This window comes from Notechis scutatus, chromosome Z, assembly GCF_049901735.1.
Source record: "Notechis scutatus isolate UNSWTSFEM ecotype Mainland chromosome Z, rNotScu1.2, whole genome shotgun sequence".
In the NCBI taxonomy this organism is placed as follows: domain Eukaryota; kingdom Metazoa; phylum Chordata; class Lepidosauria; order Squamata; family Elapidae; genus Notechis; species Notechis scutatus.
Genome location: NC_142025.1, coordinates 106,528,138 through 106,549,137, shown reverse-complemented (window position 1 = coordinate 106,549,137; position 21,000 = coordinate 106,528,138). Strand labels below are relative to the sequence as shown.

General features: G+C 35.4%; 1 protein-coding gene across 1 annotated transcript; it reads right to left on the bottom strand.

Moving 5' to 3' along the window:
* Positions 1-6,679: 6,679 nt before the first annotated feature.
* Positions 6,680-7,654, bottom strand: LOC113427459 (olfactory receptor 1M1-like). Its single transcript, XM_026689973.2, has one exon. The coding sequence runs from the start codon at positions 7,613-7,615 to the stop codon at positions 6,680-6,682; it is 936 nt and encodes a 311-aa protein (XP_026545758.1). The 5' UTR covers positions 7,616-7,654.
* Between the last annotated feature and the right edge of the window lie 13,346 nt (positions 7,655-21,000).

Below are 21,000 nucleotides of genomic sequence, written 5' to 3'. Positions count from 1 at the left end.
AGATATAACTATATAGTTTTATTGGCAACAATTCACAAATAAGTTGTCATTGCTTTCTATTGAATATTTTCTAACTTGCAATTCTAACTCACAGCTCTGTAATTCACTTGTGCTTTCTCATAAAAAACAAAACAAAAACAAAAACAACCAGAATTTATTAACTAGATTCTGCCACTTGCATGAGACCATGATAAGGGTTATCTGTTGTCTTATTACATGAAGGGTGTTTGTTTCATATCCTAATATTGTACAAACTCTAGAGTCTAGAGATATTAAAAATAAATACCTGAGATCCAGCTCCATGTGTGTTTAATAAAGTCAACTGAAAGAGTAAAGCTGTTAAAAATATCTGTCAGATTAGAAATGTTTATCCAAGTACGGTCAGTCCAACATGTTTAAATCCTTATATTCAAATGTGCTGAATGCAGACTTTTTCCATGAAATCATAACTGAAAGTAATTTCCCTTTTCTTTTTCCCTCCTTGAATCTATAATATATAACAATTACATCTGAAGAAAAACATAATTTACAACTTGATCTACACTTCTTTCAGTCTCAGATTCAAAATCTATATTTAAAGATATAAAATAAACTTTTCAAGTAGGCAAAATGTTCACAAGCAGTGAGTGTTGATCCCCACACAGGTTCAAATTGTCCCTATGATAAATACTAGGTTTTCAACACTAGGGAATTAATTAAAAATATTTAAGCAAACAAACGAATGAAGAAAGGCTAATGGGAAAATTTGGAAATCTCCAAAGTAATATCCAAATAAGTGAAATGTTTCACATTGTAAAACATTGTAATAACTAATTCATGAAACAGTATTATTAAAGCTCTACACAGTAGTATTTGTATTGTTTTATACAGTATATCATTCTACCCTAAAATTTAATATATATTTTTTAAAAAATGGTCATTCTCTTGATTTAACTGCTAAAAGAATAATAATGTTTAGTGTCACAGAATGCCTAATTAAGTCATTATGCCAGATCAAAAACAAGGACGATGGAGGACAAAAGCAACTGGTTTATAGTCCTCAAATGGACAAGAATACATACATTTAGTTTTATATTTAACATGTTTTCTTATAATAATAAAGCTATTGTGGAGTTCATTTTTTCAGTAATTTTATATTTAATCTGCCTTTTAATATTAATAATAAAACTAATGTGGAGTTCATTTGCTACAGCTTCTTTCAGAAGAGTTTATGTATGCTTGTATTAAAATGTAGCTCTGTTTCATTATTATTATTTTTTGAATGTAAATGACAAAGTTAAGCGGATGGAATAGAGTAAAGAGGCTCCAGTCAATGAAATAACAATCATTTTTTTCAAACCATATTCCTAGAAACTGGATCAAATGCTGTCTTCATATCTATGAATACAACATAATATTTTCCTTGAGGTTGAGTGCTATATATTTCAGCTAAATGGCAAAGGACTAAGCAATAGTCTAAAGCTGACCAATATTTACACTGTTTATTCTTCCACCAAAATGTTATTATTGCTACATTCAACCTACAAATTTCTGTTACAAGTATCTTCATGAAACATGTTATGAAATTTGGCAGATTGAGTATTAATTTGCTGAAGTTCTTTCATACACTTTTATATAATGTTTGTTATGTTTGTCCATTACACATCTGATGTCTATGTGTGTTATGCAGTTATGCAATATTAGCTTCTACCCTCATTCATTTTCAATAATTATTTTGGAATTAAATCTTCCCCAGTGATATTGCCATTAAAAAAAATGCTGGAAAATAATTTAGTAATGTCAAAAGGAGGTATAGAAGGCTAGTTTGTAGTATTTTAAGATATAAATTAAAAATGTAGACTAGTATTATCACTAAATAAAATGCAGAAGGTGTTTAAATGCAAACATCTGGAAAAAAGGCATGAAAATACAAAGGGAATATACACCAAAATTTAATCACTTAATCAGAATAGAACTGAAAGGGACCATGGAGGTCTTCTAGTCCCACCTCCCCTGCTCAGTCAGGAGACCCTTGACCACTTCAGACAAATGACTCTCCAGTCACTTCTTAAAAACCTCCAGTGATGATGAACCCACAGAATTTTTGAAAGCAACCTGTTCCACTGGTTAATTGTCCTCACTGTTAGGAAGTTACTCCTTAGTTCTATGTTGCTTCTCTCCTTGATCCATTGTTTCTTCTCCTATGTACAGATCTTTTGGTAAATATGTTGATCCCCTCCTCTTTGTGGCAACCTCTCAAATACTGGAATACTGCTTTCATGTCACTCTTTTTCTCTGAACAGCCAAACCCAAATCCAGAAATTGTTCATATGTTTTAGTCTCCAGTCCTTTAATCATCTAAGTTGCTCTTCTTTGCCCTCTTTCCAATTTCTCAACATATTTTTTGTAATGTGGTGACCAATTCTTCATGTGATTTTGATACTATACCTCTGTTTATACAACCAAGAATTGTATTAGCTTTTTTGGCTGCTAGCATGCACTACTGGCTCATATTTAAGTGATCGTCTACTAGGACTCCAAGGTCCCTCTCACAGTTACTGTTTTTGAGTTAGGTTTTATCTAATTTGTACTTGTACTTTAGTTTTCCTGCCTAAGAGAAAAAAACCTTGCCTTTTCCCACCTTAAATTTCATGTTGTTGGATAAGGCCCATTGTTCAAGTCTGTCAAGACTTTTTTGGATCCTGAGCTTATCTTCTGGGATGTTGGCTATTCCTGTCATCTGCAAATTTGATGAGTTTCTCTTCTATTCCCTCATCTAAGTCATTTATGAAGTTGTTGAAGAGTATTGGGCCTAAGACAGAACTCTGTGGAATCCTACTGCTTATTTATCTCCATATTGATATAATGCCATTAAGGACAACTTGAGCATGGTTTGTCAACCAATTACAAATCCATCTGGTGATGATGCTGTCTATCCTGTATTTTTCTAGCTTTACCAAGCAGTAAGTTGTGTGAATGCCTTGCTGAAGTCTAAGTATATTATTTCCACAGCATTTCACTGGTCTACTAATTTAATCACTTTGTCAATGAATGAAATAAGATTGGTTTGGCATTATTTGTTTTTAACATGCTGACTTTATTTGTTTCTAGATGTTTGCAGATCTGTTTCTGATTATCTTTTCCAGTATCTTCCCAGATACTAATGTTAGGCTGATTGGTCTGTAGTTTCCTAGGTCTGTTTCTTTTTCTTTTTTTAAAGATGGGAACCACAACAGCTGTTATCCAATCCTCAAGTAATTACTTGGCATTCCAGGATTTTGAAAGATATAGTACAATGGTTCTGAAATGACATCTGCCAGCTCCTTCAAAACTCTGTGGTGTAAATCAATAGGTCCCAGTGATTTATGTTCATCAAGATCAGATAGATGTTCTGACTTCCAGTTGTTCATTGTCAGAGTCGGAGCAGATCCACAATCGTGGCAGTTTCACTCCAAGCTCACTTGTTGGAGGGTCCCAATTGAGTCCAGAACCATCCCAGAGGGGTGGTGAAGAAAGGGGGAGTCATAAGGAGGGTTGAGGGGAATCACAACTCCTCTCCCTGACAAGAGAAACCCCTTTCAAAGGCAAGTTGCAATGGTGATAAAATGGTCACCACAAAGACAAAGAGTAGTCCCGGAAAAAAAGACTGTGCTGGAGCAGTGAAGCAGTGAATGGAGTGTGAAGCAGGCAAAATACTTGGACTTTAAGGTACTCTGGTATTAAGAAATAAAAGAACTATTTTGGAGGAAACTGTGTAGAAATGGTGAACAGAGAGAGAAGGAAATTAGAATTTATTAAATTGGCTTGAATTATTGCAATGAATTAACTTGGAGGAGAAAATTCAGAAGAAAATATTTGAGCACAAAAGGCTTGGAAATTAAATTGGATAACTATTGGATCTTTGGCACTAAATATGCATATATAAATGCTGGAATTGAATGTGTTGGAAAAAATAATAGCTAATAATTGAAATTAGTGAACTTAATAAAAGTTAAAAATTAAAAAAAGAAAGCAAAAGTAAAAGACAGAATGAATTGTGGAAAAAAAACAAGAGTGCCACCAGATGGTACAGGAAAAATTTCAGTGACTCAAAAACTCTGGTTTTTCTAATAAATTAGACTTTGGAATTTAAAAGAAAATAAGAGAAACTCCATTAAAATAAAATAAGAACCCTGAAAAGTGATAACAGAATACTATAAGGGGAAAGATACTTGCAAACATTGTTTTAGAACCACCTGGTGACTTTGGAAAACAGCTGGAAAAGGACCTATTAGAAGACCTGGAAACAAAAATTTATGGACATTGATTGTTCAAAATAAATATAAAAGTCGCTGGTTAAAATAACATATTGAATTTTGGATTGGATATATCTATTAAAGAAGAGGAAAAAAAGAAAGGTGCAGGCAGAATTGGGTAATTATTTGTTTAAATAAGATTGATAAGACAGATAAAGGCAATATGGAACATGAATATAGAAAGGAGACAAGAATCTTAGATAATATTGTAAAATAAGATATGAGAATATCCTAAGAAAAATGAAATGTCCTAATATGAACTGAGATCGGATAAAATAAGCTTAATGAATTTAATATTAATAAGGAATAATGTGATATGAAACTGAATAAGTAAGATGAATAGGTAACTATAATCATGTTTGTGTTGGGATGTGAAACCTGGAACCACACTCTTGCCAAATGAGAATTTTTATTTAAAAAATAAAAAAATAGGAGAGGAAATTGAATAATGAAATTACTAGGCATGTTTAAATAATATAGTGACTGGCACTAGGAGAGAGTATTGAAATGTTGAAAAATTAAGCAATGAAGGATTATAATTTAATGTGAATATGTGTATCAAGAGATACGGATGGTTTTATTAATTTTCATTGTACTAAAATGTATGATGTATCAGTGCCACACTGTTTATGTATTGATGTGTATGTGTAGATCAAAATAAAAAAAATGATTAAAAAAAAAGATCAGATAGATATTCTCTAACCATTTTTTTGCATATTTTAATTTTTATTTCTAGTCTGTTTTTTACAGTTTTGTTTTTGACAGGTTGGTCTATAGTTTCTTTTTGCATCAAGACTGATGCAAACAATGAGTTAAGCAGCTCTACTTTGTCTTTACTGCCTATTATTTCCTTCCATCTTCTCTCTTAAGTGGACCTACTGCTTCCTTGACTTTTTTCTTGTTATCTATTTGTTGAAATAAACTTTAAAAAAATATTTGACTTTTGTTGCAAGTCTTTGTTCATTTGCTTTCCTGGCTTTCACCTTTGCTTTCCTGGCTTCATCTTTGTATATTCATGCTTTCTGCTGATACCCTGTCTTAGTTATGTGTCTTTCTTTTTTGTACTTGGGCTTTTTGTCTTTCAGTTTATCTTTGTGCAAGCATGCTGGTTTCTTCTTGGATTGCTTGTTTTTTTTCTTTTTCAGTGGTATTGTGGGATTTTATTATCATATTTTTCAGGGTTTCAAATTACTATAACTGAATGTAGTCTATAATCTGTAATATGATTTATGCAAATCTATTGTAGAGGCAAAGATGAATGGAATTCACTGGGTCATCCTGACCTATGGACAAAGAGGCTTGTTTATTTGAAAATGGCTGTATGTTTTATTATTTAGTGTGTTTTATTATTTATTATTTATAATTTTTTGTAGGCTAAAATCCTCTCTTAAAAACTGGAAAGTCCCTCAGAGCAAGGAACAGAATCACTTCTGACCCCTGGATCTGATCCAGAAGAATATTGTCATGATCATGCAACACAAAAGTCCAACAGAACGCTCAAGAAGGAGGGGGATTTAAATTCACCAGCAATGATCCTGAATAATAAACATGGAGGGTGTATTGAGAGAGCCTTTTTGTTAAGGCAATGTTAATATGGCTAATGATGGAGTAATTAGGCTACAGGAATTAACTATGATGACTGTGATTAGATAATAAGGGGTAATAATGAATAATGGTGGGTAATGAGGGGGAAATTACTATAAATACAGGGTTCTGTTGAACTCAGTTTAGAGCTGACTTTAATTTTATTTGCTTGACTGTTTTCGTGTTGTCCTTGCAGATGAATGAAGTAAAACTTTTTGTTTACCAAAACGAGGCTTTTGTATTTTCTTTGATCCACACATTTGACCTACAGAGCGGTTGAGAAATACATGGTTAACTATACTGAAACATTATTCCCAAACCTCAGTGTTTATGCCACAATTTCATAACTATTTTTCCATGTCATCCTCAGAATAATCTTTATTTCTTAAGTTCAGGGTTTTAAAACTTTATTCTTTTCAACACATAAACTCAACATTCATGAAGAAAGAATTGATTGTCTAATTAGCTCAGACCAAAACTATCAACAAGACAATTATAGACTAATTTTAGACTTATAGGAGGATAGCTGTATTAGTCTAGGGGAGCCAAAATGTAGGAGTTTTGTAAGACGTTTTTTCTAATTAACAAACATTGAGATTTATTATGCCTTTTAATAACATTTGCTAGATTCAGTCTAAACAATATTAACAAGTTTGGAAAAATTCACATGAAACAGGGTTTTTTTCCTGATTAAACATTTGTCTACAGAATGGATTTTGAAGACAGAATAGTTAGTAAATGAAACATTATCTAAACTTCCAGAAAGTATGAAATAAAGTATTTCATTTAAGAATATAAGAGAAGAACATGCTTTGACATTTTTATGTTTTTCTAAACTTGAACAAAATATAACACAGTCTTCTCAAAGAAACCTTCACTTCTCTATTTCTTAAACTATATATAATAGGATTAAGTATGGGGGTTATTATGGTGTAGATTGCAGAGAATACTTTATGAAGCCCATACAGTTTGTTAGTGTTGGGTACTACATAGACACTCATTAGAGTCCCATAAAAAATAGTCACTACTAAGAGATGAGAAGAACAGGTGGAAAATGCCTTTTGTTTTCCTACAGTGGAAGGCATTCTCATTATAGCTACAATGATAAATGCGTAAGATGTTAGAGTTAATATAGATGGTGGAAAAGTAAATATTGAGCTTAAAACATAAAGAAAAACTTTTAAAGCATATGTATTACCACAAAATAATTCTATAATTGGGAAGGTGTCACAAAAGAAATGATCAATTCTATTACTACAGAAAACTAATTTGGACATGATAATCAGTGTAATAGTGTTTGCTAAAAAACCACTAATCCAAGAACAAGCTATCAGTCTAACACAAGTTTTGCCATTCATCATGGTGATGTAATGTAGCGGTTTGCATATAGCTAAATACCGATCATAGGACATTGCAGACAACAGATAACATTCCACAGATACAAAAGAACCAAACAAATAATGTTGCACAAAGCAAGTGGTGTAAGAAATCAGCTTACTTCCAGTAACTAAGTTAAATAACATTCGTGGTAAGATGTTTGAACTGCTACAGGCTTCCAGGCATGAAAGGTTCCCAAGGAAAAAATACATGGGAATGTGGAAGTGTTGATCGAGAGCAATGAGTAGAATAAGTAATAGGTTCCCAGCTATGGTGCCCATGTAGATGAGGAAGAAGAGCAAATAGAGAGGAATATGTAGTATCTGATAGTTTCCAAATCCAAGCAGAATGAATTCAGAATTGAATGTCTGATTTATCATTTCTGTAGTTTCAGATAACTGTCCATAGGAAAAGTAAAATGGAAAATCATATTGTCATTTTTTCTCCTTGATTTAAAAAAATATATGAAAATGGGCAAAAATCCATCTCCACTACCTCTTCAATTTCATTAGTGTTATTGACTTTCACACACACACTCACAATATTAAATATTACTTGATAAACCACTCAGATACTTTTTATTTTGTTTTTTTCTTGTTAACATTTTTATTGAGTTATAAGATAAAATAAATTATAAAATACAAAAGAAAATAGGAAAACAATGGAGAGGAAGGAGGGAAGAAAAAAAAGGAAGGATTAGGGAAAAGAAAAAGAAGCATTGGCTTCCTACTCTCTGTGTTGCAGTAAAATAAGGCCTTAACATCAAATCACAACTTTTTTTATATAACAATATAAAGAAGCCATTTCTATAAGGATCTATCAATGTTTTATTTTACTTTGTAATATGCTTATTGACAGATTGGCTTCAGATATTACTGTATTTTCTAAAAATAGCGATCAGATTTATATTTGGCATAACAAAAAGGCAATGGCTAATATGAAAAAAAAACCATAATTTTTACTGTAAACTCCTGACAATAAATTTAGTGCTTTGGAATTTTTGGCATTTAAAGTATGACTAGATTTATTTCTCTTAAATTAAAGTTTTAATACCATTTATTAATACATTGGGTCTTCAGATACTTGATTTTTAACAGGAAAGAAAAGAGTTATGTACCTTCAAGAGAACAGTCATGACAGATGTAGAAAGGGATCACCTGGAGCTGAGACAGAATTTCTTCAGAACTCATTTACCTTAGAATGTTTTCACTCATACTGCTCTGTCTTAATGTCACAATGTATCACTGTTTCTTTAATTTAATCTAATGAACTAAGTGAAGGAAAAAAAATATCAAACACACAAAAAATGGAATCTTTAAAATTAGATATAAATGTTAGACACAGTAAAGAAAGTTATTTCCAACTTAAAATATCTTTCTCTGTGAAATGTGAGAACTTTTGGCTGTACTTATAAACCCACAAAGATATTGTAAATTCATTCTCACATTTTATTTTATTATATTATAAAACCTGTACCTAAAATAGGCATGATTAATATCTAAAATGAGGGAAATATATCCCCTAAAATGGTCAAATATTATAGAAACTGATATTAGATTATGTTACCAAGTTGTCTATAAATAAAATTGTTACCACTGTCTCTGATGTGGTGGAAACTTGAACAGAGATTAATCATAATGCCTTGCTTACTGTTGTATTCCTTTTATAGCTTTCTTATGAATATTATGTTCACATGACTGGATTTTTTAAATTAAGTTGTATAATTTATGTTTTGTGAGGGAGAGAAGGAAGGAAAAAAGTTACCTTCACTCCCAAGGAATATGCAGATCACTAGGGACAAATCAGGGTGAAGAAGGCTAGGGAAAGGAAGATCTTAAATTAAAAAAAAAACTTAGCAGAGTGTTTATTAGTGTCCAATTGTGTAGAAATAATATATTGGATGATATATGATAAATTGTGTTACTGCAATTGCTAGAAAATCACTAATCCAAAATAAGATTAGCATTCTGAAACACATTCTGCCATTCATTATGATAGAGCAGTTTGTATATATACATACCTAGTATATGATATTGCAGATATAGGTTACACGCCACAGCTTCTAATGAAGCAAATAAATAATGTTATATAAAGCAGACACTTAGTGAAATTATGTTGCTTCCAGTAAGAAAAGTGGATACCATTCAGCTGTAGCTGAAAACTGGTTATCATTGAAATATCTGAAGTCTCCAAACACCATAGATTCCCAAAGAACACATGCATGGGAATATGAAAGTGTTGATCAAGAGCAACCAACAGAATAATAAGTGGGGAAGAAAAGTTGTTACATCTGGTCTAAATAAGATTCTTTCCTTCCTTCTAGCAAAATCAACAGAGATCTCTGTATGATAGGGATAAAATGTGACTTTTTTGGTCCCATGATGAAATAAATATTAATTATGAATATTTTATGTGCCTTAGGAAAAATATTAAGGCATTTATCTCATCTTTGCTTTTCTCTGATTGTAAATCAGTTCAGTCAACTTATTTTAATTAAAGTCAAAAGTTTGAACATCAAGATTATTGTACTGTGAGCAAGTACTGAGTAGTGATGAAATAAGTTACATTCTGTTTTTAGCTTTATATTCCCATTTTGTATAAGCAAAACAGTAGCTTAACAAGCAATAGTTCTCTAGGAAAGAGGGCAGGAAAGAAGAAATTTCTACAATTAGATGATTTTCAATTTCTGTCTATAGATCTCATTGCAAAGAATTCTAATAGTTACAAGTCTCATGTCTACCTGTAGAGTAAATAGGCTAAATATTACTTACTGAAGTGTGTGTAGTGTTTTTAATTGCCATTTGGTGGTGTTTTTTTTATAGATGGTATTCAGAATATATTTTGGGAAATTTAAAAATTGTTTCACTTCTCATCCAAGAAGCTGCAGTTGAACTGAAGATGGGAAGGGAAACTGTAGGAGATTATCAGGCTGAGCACAAGGAAAGGCTCAAGTGCATTCTCAGTCTCAAGCCCCTTTGAGCCCAAGATATTTAAATCTGGCCCACCTTAAATTCCATTGACTCTTATCCACTGCTTAATTACCATTACTTCCTAATTGCTATTAAGATTCTTGTAGTAATAGAGAGCTTAAGTTTGAAATAAATCTTTATATTTATTTTGAACCTCCTAGACTTCCTGATTTTTCACTGCTTAATCTTAATCTCCTCCTTCTTCACCAAAATTTCCACAGACTCTGGAATAACAAGACATGGCTTCTAACTCTCAAACTGCAGCAACAACAAATGGGTCAGACATACAAATCCTTAATAGGTACCAAGAAGCATGGAAGATGAAATGTGGAATTTAGCACCCAGTCTTTATCAACTAATACAAAAAGAACAGATCCTGACTCAACAAAGACCTGAAGCAACTGCAGCCACCTGATACATTGGCCCTGGAACAACTGACAGTTCCTGTCATGCCCAAGACCCCCAGCTGCCTACCCGGGAGATTTGCTAGAGAATCTAATTAAATGAGGACATTCCTAGTCCAGTTTGAAGTATTCATCAGCACCCAAACTAGGGGAATTTCTGACAGACAGATTAAGAGTCTCCTTCATTTTCAGTCTTTTAATTGCTGCCAGATGGTTGCTTTTACTCATCAAAAGCAATGACCCCATCCTGGATAACTTCCCAGACTTCTTCACCAGATTTAGAAAACAATTTGGAAACCCTATTCAGATGGAAACTGCTGGACAATGCATCTGCAGGCCTCATGTGAGACCATATGTTTGTGAGAACATATGTTGAAAAATTCAAGCTCCTGGCAGCTGATATCGATTGGAACAAACCATCCCTAAGAGCACAGTTCAAGGGCAGGCTCAACAAATCAAACAACTGATCCAACAACATATTCTCTGCAGTTTACAAGAACCTCTACTCAAGCTCTATAATAGCTGAGTCCTGACTTGCAGAAATTTGAGGACTTTTCAGCAGTCCCAGCCAGCTGCTTCCACAGCTGCCTCCTCCCATCACCAGCCTGAGCTTTTATGAAGCTTTGGACTTGGATGCTAAAGAGCCAATGCAAATTGGAGCAGCCAAAAAGGTTCCATGAGCAGGGGAGTGACCATGCATCCTTTGTTTCTACTGTAGGAAGCTTGGACATATGGTCAGAAATTGCCCCACTAAACCTCCCAGAAGATGCAACAGACAACCCAGCAATGTCTCTGTTAGTCACTGTAAAATTTGATTCTATCCTGACACTTCCTAGCAGTGACCATCCCTGTTCTGATTCTGAGGCAACCAACAACTTCATAAGCCTAGCCACAGTCATGAAACTTAAGATCCCCATTGTCCCTTTGCAGTTTCCATTGCTAATGATAACCATTGATGGCTGAATTTTAAAAGCAGGCCCCATCACAATACCACAGTACCTTTGCAATTGACAATAAATCAGCATTCTGAAAACTTTTTTTTTATGACTGACCACATTGATCTTTCGCTGGTGCTTGGAATTACATGGATTACATGAATTACCATTACCCACTATTAAGTGGAAGAACCATTCTGTCACCTTTCATACTCTCAATGCCTTTTTTAAAAAAAACAAATTTTATTAGTTTTTACAAAACAATACACAAACAAACAAAGCATGATAACATAAAAGATCTTTTCTGAAAAAACCAATAGAACATACAGAATAATTCCAAATTATAATATATATATTTACGTTATCTGTTCAACTTCGTATCTTATCCCAACTTCTCTTTATTTCTCTCTTTCATTCTATTATTCAAATTATATTTCTTGCTAATTAAAATTTTATTGCTTTTCAAGAACAATACACAGACAAACAAAACGTAGAACATAAAAACATAAAACATCTTTTCTGAAAGTTGCTTGATCCCGGGTTAAAACTCTTCGTACAGACACAAATTCAAAAATCATATTCATTTTGTATACCATTCCATATCTTATTACCATTTTCAATTTTCTATATAGCTTCTTCCCTCTTTTATCTTTCTCAATGCCTTTCTTACTGCAATTGGCCCTCCAATGTCCCACACTAGCCTCTCCAAAGGATAACATAAAGATTCACAACTTCCCAAGTAAGTTAGTAGATTTTGCTAATGTTTTTCTGGAGGAAGAAGCCTTAGTCCTCTCTCTATAAAGATATTGCAATTTCAAAATCTGGTCCCTTGGTGCCAAGATTCCCACCAAGAGAAATGTCTACTAAAGAATTAGAAACCATAAAACAATGTTTAGATTTTAATTTGGAAGGGTAATTCATATGACCCTCCCAGTCTCCTGCCTTAACCCTTACCTTTTCCATATATAAGAAAAAAGTTCCTAGTATGCCTGACAATATTGGGGATCTTCTGCTGAGAGTGATTCATAATTACATAGCTTTGGACTCAATTATCCACTGCTGTTAGTTTAAGACCTCTTAAATAGATTGCAAAAACTACACATTTGTATGAGACTGGACCTCCACAATACTTATAACAAGTGGTGGGATTCAAATAATTTAACAACTGGTTCTTTGTTCTAATGACCAGTTTGGTAGGCCTGGCTGGGTGGTCATGTGACTGGGTGGGTGTGGCCAATGCTACATCACTCACATCAAGGGGAACTTCACCTTGCCCAGCCTCTCATGACCATAGGGATGCAGCAATGGTCGTAAGTGTGAAAAATGGACATAATTGCCATTGTAACTTTGAATAGTCACTAAATGAATTGTTGTAAGTCAAGGATTACCTGTACAAAAAAAGCTTCTTTGCTTGCCCAAAATACCAATCATTAGATTAGAAATGAGGGAATACACACTGAAGATCAATGAGAGCCACAGCCATCATGGAAACCTAAACCATTCTATCTGAATAGCTTCCTTTTCATCAGCAATACCTGCAAGCTGGAGTTACAAATCAGGCAGTGTGCCAGAGCACATTGAGTAATTAAAATAGTTAAAATACAGCCAACTCTTGCTCATAAAGTGAAACTGTTTAGCAGAGAGATCATTTAAGTTCTCCAGAAAGTGGGTGGACATATTTGGGCTACAAAATGCCAAGGTAAGGAGACAAATTAACAAAATATATAGAGGACCCAGGTTCAAGCCTCCCAACCTAGTCAGGATCACAATAAAATTTGTACATGCCACAGATATCTAAATAAACTTCAAGCCTGGTGCCATGTTACTAAATCTCATTATCATGAGAGAAAACTAAAATGAATTGAAGGATCCATACCCCAACCCCCTATTTTATTTTTTTAATCTTACTATCAGTGAGCAATCATGTGCCTTGGCCACTCTGAAGCAATGAAAAAGACTCCTGTCCCAAAGGCGCTTTTTCAAGAGGCAACTGGACTTTCTGGAAACCAATTCAGAAAATACAATTGTCTCTTGTAGAAAGTTAGCAGCGCTCCCCCAGAATAATTAAATATTTTGAGAAATATTAAAAAGTGTGGTAATATATTTTATTAATCATTTTATCATTTTCTGTAAGGCCTTTGTATAACTAGCAGTAAGTCTAGGAGATGTGGGCATTCTTGGTGGGGGTAGGAGTATCTTTGCTCAGAGTGCCTCATTCTGTTTTGATTCTGCCAGTTTAGAAGGAATAGGAAAATGGGTGAAAGTTCAAGGTACATAGTTGTGCTTTCTCATGGGACTTTCAAACTTTCCCATGAGACTTTCTGTGGCTGTATGATCTCATCCTAGCAAGGTAACATCTGGGACTTTCAAGATTGTGTGTTCTCATGCTGGTGAAGTAATCTCCTGTTGAGGTCATTGTTTTCTGAATATGCAGACTGTATTTTGCTTGTGTTTTTCTCAATAAATACTGCTACCTGAGTTCTCTCAGGGTTGGCATTTTCTCAGAGACAGTTCCCTGTGTCTCATTTCAATGTCAAACCACCATAAATGGTGACCCCGACGTGATAGCTTGGAAGGCTATCGTTTCCCGCATCCTATACTCATCGTCGCGGACGTCGACTGGGCCCTCATCTTCTTCGCTGGACAAAGATAGATTCTTTTCGTGAGTATGGGGGAGATCTCTCGAAGGCTCAGAAAGAGCACATCATGGAATTGAGAGGGATCATTGGGAATAGTTTTGGGTTTGGAATTGGCAGTAGGGGTTGTGCTGTAGGAAAGAAAGAAATTGAGGACTTACTACAGTATGTTTGGAAAAATATTAAGTCATATCCGGAGGGAGGTAGTATTAAAGTAGAGTCCTGGAAAAGATAGGGAAATTTTTGCACGAGGAACCTCGTGCCCCTTCTTCAATTTTGTTAACCTGGAGGGTGATTATGGATGCGTTAGCTACTTATGAACAACCGCTCCTAGCACCCCCCGAAGAAGGTTTGCCGCTTTACCATGCGGTACGTTTGTTGCCGCCGACGGCACCTCCAGATAAATCTGGGGGACTGTCCGGCGCTAGCAATACTTTGTCAGAGGATAAGAGTTTACCTTTAAGGGTTCAGGTGGATGCTGTTACTGCAGCTATTCAAGAAGCAAAGAATAGAGGGGAATTATCAGGAGATGATTTGGTGGAGTTTGGATTAAGTTGAACTTAATCCAGTGGAAATTGTCATGGATGCTGCATTAAATCCGCAGCGGGAGTGGAAGCCTTTACAGCTCAGGATTTTGAGGGAAGTTAAGCAAGCAGCAAAAGAATATGGTGTTAGATCGCCATATACTCAGGCATTGTTAGAAGCAGTTGGTTATGGAAATAAAATGATTCCGGCTGACTGGAAAGCTCTGTTGAATATGATTTTAACTCCAGCTCAATATTTGGTGTTAGATCAGAAATGGAGACAGCTGGCAGTCAGAGGGGAACAGCAAATGTTACCCCAGATCAGCTTTACGGAGCTGGTAATTTTACAACAGTGGAACAACAGAGAGATGGTATGCCTGAGGAAGGGTTCATTCTTCTCCACAAATAATTTTTCAAGCCATAGGGTCTCTCCCTGACGGCGAAGGTGGTGAGAAGACCTTTACTAACATCAAACAAGGGAACAATGAACCCTATGAAAATTTCATTAGCAGACTGAAATTGGCTATTGAAAGACAAATTGATAATCAATTCGCCCAGAAAGAGTTGCTTTTTAAGTTAGCAGTAGAACAAGCTAACACAGATTGCAAAAAGATTTTAAATCCACTTATAGCAAGTGGGGAGAGAGAAATCGCAGATTTGATTAATGCATGTAGAAAGGTAGGGAGTCAGTCTTTTAACATGGAGACTTTAGCTCTGGCTTTACAAACAGGACATGCTCAAAGGGGAATTGTTTCAATTGTGGGAAGCCTGGACATTTTAAAGCGCAATGTCGGGCTCCTGGAGGAGGTCAAAGTCAGCAGAATAAGAGATCAATGGGACAGGGTGTTCGTCCTAAATCAGTGTGCCCAAAATGTAAGAAAGGATACCATTGGGTATATCAGATGCTCCTACAGTTTTTACTGATGGAGGGAAAGTTTTTGGTGCTTGTGTTTGGAAAGATAAATCTGGAATTTGGCATACAAAAGTGACTTCAGAGCAGAAGTCTGCCCAGCAGGCAGAACTTGCTGCTGTAGTTTTGGCTTTTCAAAATTTTTCACAATCAGGATTTTAATTTAATAGTGGATTCATTGTATGTGTATAATTTGTTACCCTTTGTAGCAGGTTCTTATTTGTCTCCTGGAATATCACCTGATATTTTAAGATTGCTTTTGCTGTTACAAGGATGTTTGGAGCAGCGTGTGAATGTGTGTTTTGTTGCTCAAATGCCACGCTCAAGACCATGTTAACTAAATTAAATAAAAAAGGAGGGAAGCTCCTGGGGCTTCCGGCGATTCAAGATCAATTAAATCTAGCTTTATATACTTTAAATTTTTTAAATTTGTCTGGTAACCCCCCTGCGAGCGCGGCCAGCAGGCATTTTTCTTCTCCTTCTACAGATGCGGTGAGACCTCGGGTGTTGGTGCGGTTCCTTCCAGATCCGGCATGGGTTCCTGCTGAGCTGATAACGTGGGGACGTGGTTATGCAGCAGTTGAACATCTTGGTCAAATTCGTTGGGTTCCTGGTCGGTGTGTTCGGCCTGATCATTCGCAGGCACCTGTGAAGGAAGTTTCGGAGGAGCAGGATGGTGCATCTGTGGTTCCTGATCCTGCTGATTCTGCCTAATCTGTCCTGGGCTGCTCGGGTGCGGAGAGAGCAGCGACAGCATGTTCAGCGTGCCGGAGATTTGGGCGATGATTTGTGGACAGATAATAATTACATTAAAGATTTGCGCACAACTGCCAAAAACTTGAACATCACCAATTGTTGGTTGTGTATGCACCTTCCTGGGAGAGTGGGAGAAGGACTGACTCTACATGGAGTTCCATTTAATCGGTCTACTTTGCAGACCGGAAAGCATAAGATTTCATATGCCATGAACTTCACGGTCAAGGTGAAGACTGCACTGCAGTCTCCAGCACATTTATGTTTCCAAAACATTACAAACTCACAATTCTTGGGGAATCATAGTGTCTGCAATTACACTATTAAGTGGACAAATGGTTCAGAGAACAACATAACTTGGATAAATGGGAAAAATGAGTCTGACGCATTTGGCCAGTATCAATATCTAGACATGAAACAGCTGATGCAAGCGGCAAGTCAACAAGGTTATGTACAGCTGGAAGGGTTTTGGTTTTTATGCGGACTGTGGGCTTATCGACAAATCCCTGCAAATTGGTCAGGGACATGTACTTTGGGGTTTGTCATTCCGGTTATCTATAAGTTAGATACATTACCTCCTGAGGTTCGGATCCGAAATCGTCGGGAATTGGATTCGGGTCTAACCATGGGAGGTAATCTATGGACACAAATTTCTCGAGGTCTTATCCCACCTTTGGGAATTGCTATGAACTATAGGGATATTCATATTTTAAATAATTTTACTGTTGCTATGTTTAATGATACTATAAAGAATATTAAGATGATTAATGTAGAAATGTCTGAAATTCGTACAGTTACTTTGCAAAATCGATATGCTTTAGATATTATGTTAGCTGCTCAAGGAGGAGTTTGTGCTTTAATTCATTCACATTGTTGTGTTTTTATACATAATTATGAGCCAAACATTACAAAGACTGTTCAGGACATGGAAGATCGTATTGCTCAGCATCAATCTGGAGCCGATGGGTTTAATGCATCATTCTGGGACAGTCTGTGGTCCTGGCTTCCTGATGGATCATGGTTTCGCTCCTTATTGCAAGGGGTTGTTATTATTATTGCTATATGTATCTTATTATGTTGTTTTATTCAATGTATTCCTAATCTATTACAAATGTGTACCTCAGTCTTCCGGCGTGTGGGATCAGGTCATGAGGGAACTGTGTACTATGCCACTAAAACACCCCCTATCTTTGAATAAATAAAAAAGGAGGGAATGTGGTAATATAACCTATTGATCATTTTATCATTTTCTGTAAGGCCTTTGTATAACTAGCAGTAAGTCTAGGAGATGTGGGCATTCTTGGTGGGGGTAGGAGTATCTTTGCTCAGAGTGCCTCATTCTGTTTTGATTCTGCCAGTTTAGAAGGAATAGGAAAATGGGTGAAAGTTCAAGGTACATAGTTGTGCTTTCTCATGGGACTTTCCAAACTTTCCCATGAGACTTTCTGTGGCTGTATGATCTCATCCTAGCAAGGTAACATCTGGGACTTTCCAAGATTGTGTGTTCTCATGCTGGTGAAGTAATCTCCTGTTGAGGTCATTGTTTTCTGAATATGCAGACTGTATTTTGCTTGTGTTTTTTCTCAATAAATACTGCTACCTGAGTTCTCTCAGGGTTGGCATTTTTCTCAGAGACAGTTCCCTGTGTCTCATTTCAATGTCAAACCACCATAAAAAAGGCAGAAAATTATATTTCCCTAAATAAGAAATAGAGAAATATGTTTTTGAAAGGCAGGAAATAGACTCTGTCTTTCATAATAGCCCCAAAGAAACTGAAACTGCATTTTAAAAATGCAGATTTGGTAATCCATTCAAGACAGGATTAAAACCCAAAGGAAGCCAGCATTTAGGATTAATTACATTTGTTACACAAGATTAAAAATCCCAATTTATTGCCAGCCTTTGTGAAACAAACTAATTAAAATCAAATAACAAAATACACAAAACAAACCTCTAAATTACAAAATGCTGCAGAACAAACTGTATAAAAATCCATGTACTCATCAAACAATTGGTCAGCTGCCACGACCTCAAACCCATTTGGACCTGTTCACCAATAAACCATCTTTTCAATCAAACTCCATGTTTATAGTGTCTTTCTTCCCACTTGGAACTGAACTGATGGATATTTCTTCCAACACTCTTGAAAAAAGGCACCTTTAGGACAACCATGACCTGAATGACTGAAAATACCCATAGATAAGAGACTCCTGTTCTCAATGAACTGACAAAGAACCCTTTCACACCCAGGAGAAGCAATTCTTAGATTAATTTGCTCTACTTAAAGATACCAACTGGTCTCACTCACCTCACAAGATATCCTAAGGAAATCATCCATATTTAAGGAAAGATCCCAGAAAGGCAGTAAAAGAATCAGACAGAGTGCCAAGCTTGCCTCTTGGAAGTACACCCCAAAAGTACACCCCAGACAGTGTAAAACTAATATAGTACCAGCAAAAAAACCAACAACTCCAGAGAAGTGGCTTTAACTGGTCTGGGCATACTGCCAAGCACCCTTAGCTACTGTTACAATGTAACAAGGGAAAGGCAGTTTCTGAGAATACTTAAACAGGGCAATAAAGATAAGGATTAGGCTTAAAACAACATGGGAACATCAGAATGTTTCCTTCCTGCTTTCCTGACAAGATTAGCCCTGTGAAGTGGGAAAAACAAAAGACTGTTGGAAGACATTCAATCAGTTCACTGAACTGCTTAGAAAGTTAATAAATGGTTCTCTAGAACTGATGTGAACTGTATGAATACCACCACTGCTTATACCTCATTAGATCAAAAAGGACCATGAATATTTACCTGCCTTTGATACCAGATATGGCAAATTTGAATACATAGTTGTTCCCTTTGGACTCATTAATGTGGGGGCTGTGTTTTCTAGATTTATGAACCAAGTTTTTTCAGATCTCATAGATAAATTTGTGGTGCTCTATATAGATGACTGTCAGCATTCAGGAATTACAGCCATTGCAAATCAGAACTCTAAGGCAATTCAATTCCTCAAAGAACAATTTTTATTGGAAATACTATCCTAGTACAAACTGGTGAAAGCCTGTTCTGAATCTTCCTGGGCTTTTCACAACCTTAAAAGAATTTTTTTCCAGTCTTCTCAAAGCAATAAATCACACTGTCCTATCTGGATACTAGCTGGTTGCTTGGTTACAACTCTCTCCTCCTCCTGGGGCTGGCCAGCCATTGGAATGCCTCTGACTCACCAGAAAGATATTCTATTTTGTCTACCAAATTCCTCTATTACTCCCCTCTTCATCTCCACAATGTGTCAGCCCAAAATCCAGCTATAGGCCTGACAATGACATTTTGGTCTAATCAGAATGAGGCTTGGCACACTGACCTCATGAATACAGTTCTCCATAGACTCTGGATTCAGTGATCCCAGGGAGAGTTGACTTCTTACAGGAGAACTTGCTGCCCAAGATGTTTTGAAGCAGATTCTTTGAAAGAAATGTGTTTAACCAACTGTAATAAGCCTGCATAACAGAAAGAAATCAGTTATGCAGGCTTAATTTTTAAATCACAGAATTAGGAAGAAAAAAAGTAAACTTTCATGTAGCCATGACTTATTTATACTGGGAAATAAGTCTCCCTTAGTTTCAAGAACCACCATTCAATTCTTCTAACATTATTCACTCTAAGATTTATTACATTGATTTAACTAAACTAGACTAAGAACAAATTAAAACAGCATTTCATTTATTTCATTCAGACCAGGGAAAATTAAGCAAAACAAAAATATCTCATCCATTATCAGTACTTGAAATTTGAGAATTTTGTATCACCATGTTATCTTTAATGGCCAATTAGGTTCATCTTTCTTTTCTCCTGAAATATCTTTCAAAATACCTGGAACTATAGATCCAAAAATGTATGTTTTATATATGATGATTCATTTATCAATCTAGTACTAGTTTTCTTGGCATTATGGTTAATATATTTACTATTAACTGTCCTCAGGAGAAATTTACTGAAGAGGCAACAATTAACAGCAACTAAGAATAATTAGTGATCTATTTGAACAAAACATTATACTCTATTATTAAAAGTTTGTGAGAGAGAGAGAGAGAGAGAGAGGGAGGGAAGGGGAGAGACAGAGAGAGAGAATATAGTCCTGTAAGGATACAGCCACAACCAATTTGCATGTATGGGTATGTAGATATGCTGATATGAAACTACCTCTTAAACACAAACACACACACACACACACACACACACACACACACATTCAGTGAATGGGGTGAGGGAAGTGTTAACAGGAAACATTTGGCATTGAAATATTTTGCCATAAACTTGGTCTCTAACTTGTTTGAAATATTGCAATACAAACATGAAAGGGCAAACTGTCACTGAAATATCAAGATATATTTCATTATTTAGTTTCATAGCAGGTATGGGCACCCATATTAGAATATAACATATTCGTTCTAAAAAACAGAACAATTAGAAGCATAGATTCATACATTCAGTTTTATTAAGGTTACTGATCAAGTTCATAAACTTGACAGCCAATATTAAGAACAATGTAATCTTCAAATTAATATAAATTAACTAATTAAGTTAATATATTATAACTAAAGTTAATAGAAATACAAGTTGTTATTTATTTT

Bases quoted from the DNA above. Each gene is read 5' to 3' on its own strand.
- LOC113427459 (XM_026689973.2), bottom strand. From the start codon at position 7,615: ATGATAAATCAGACATTCAATTCTGAATTCATTCTGCTTGGATTTGGA.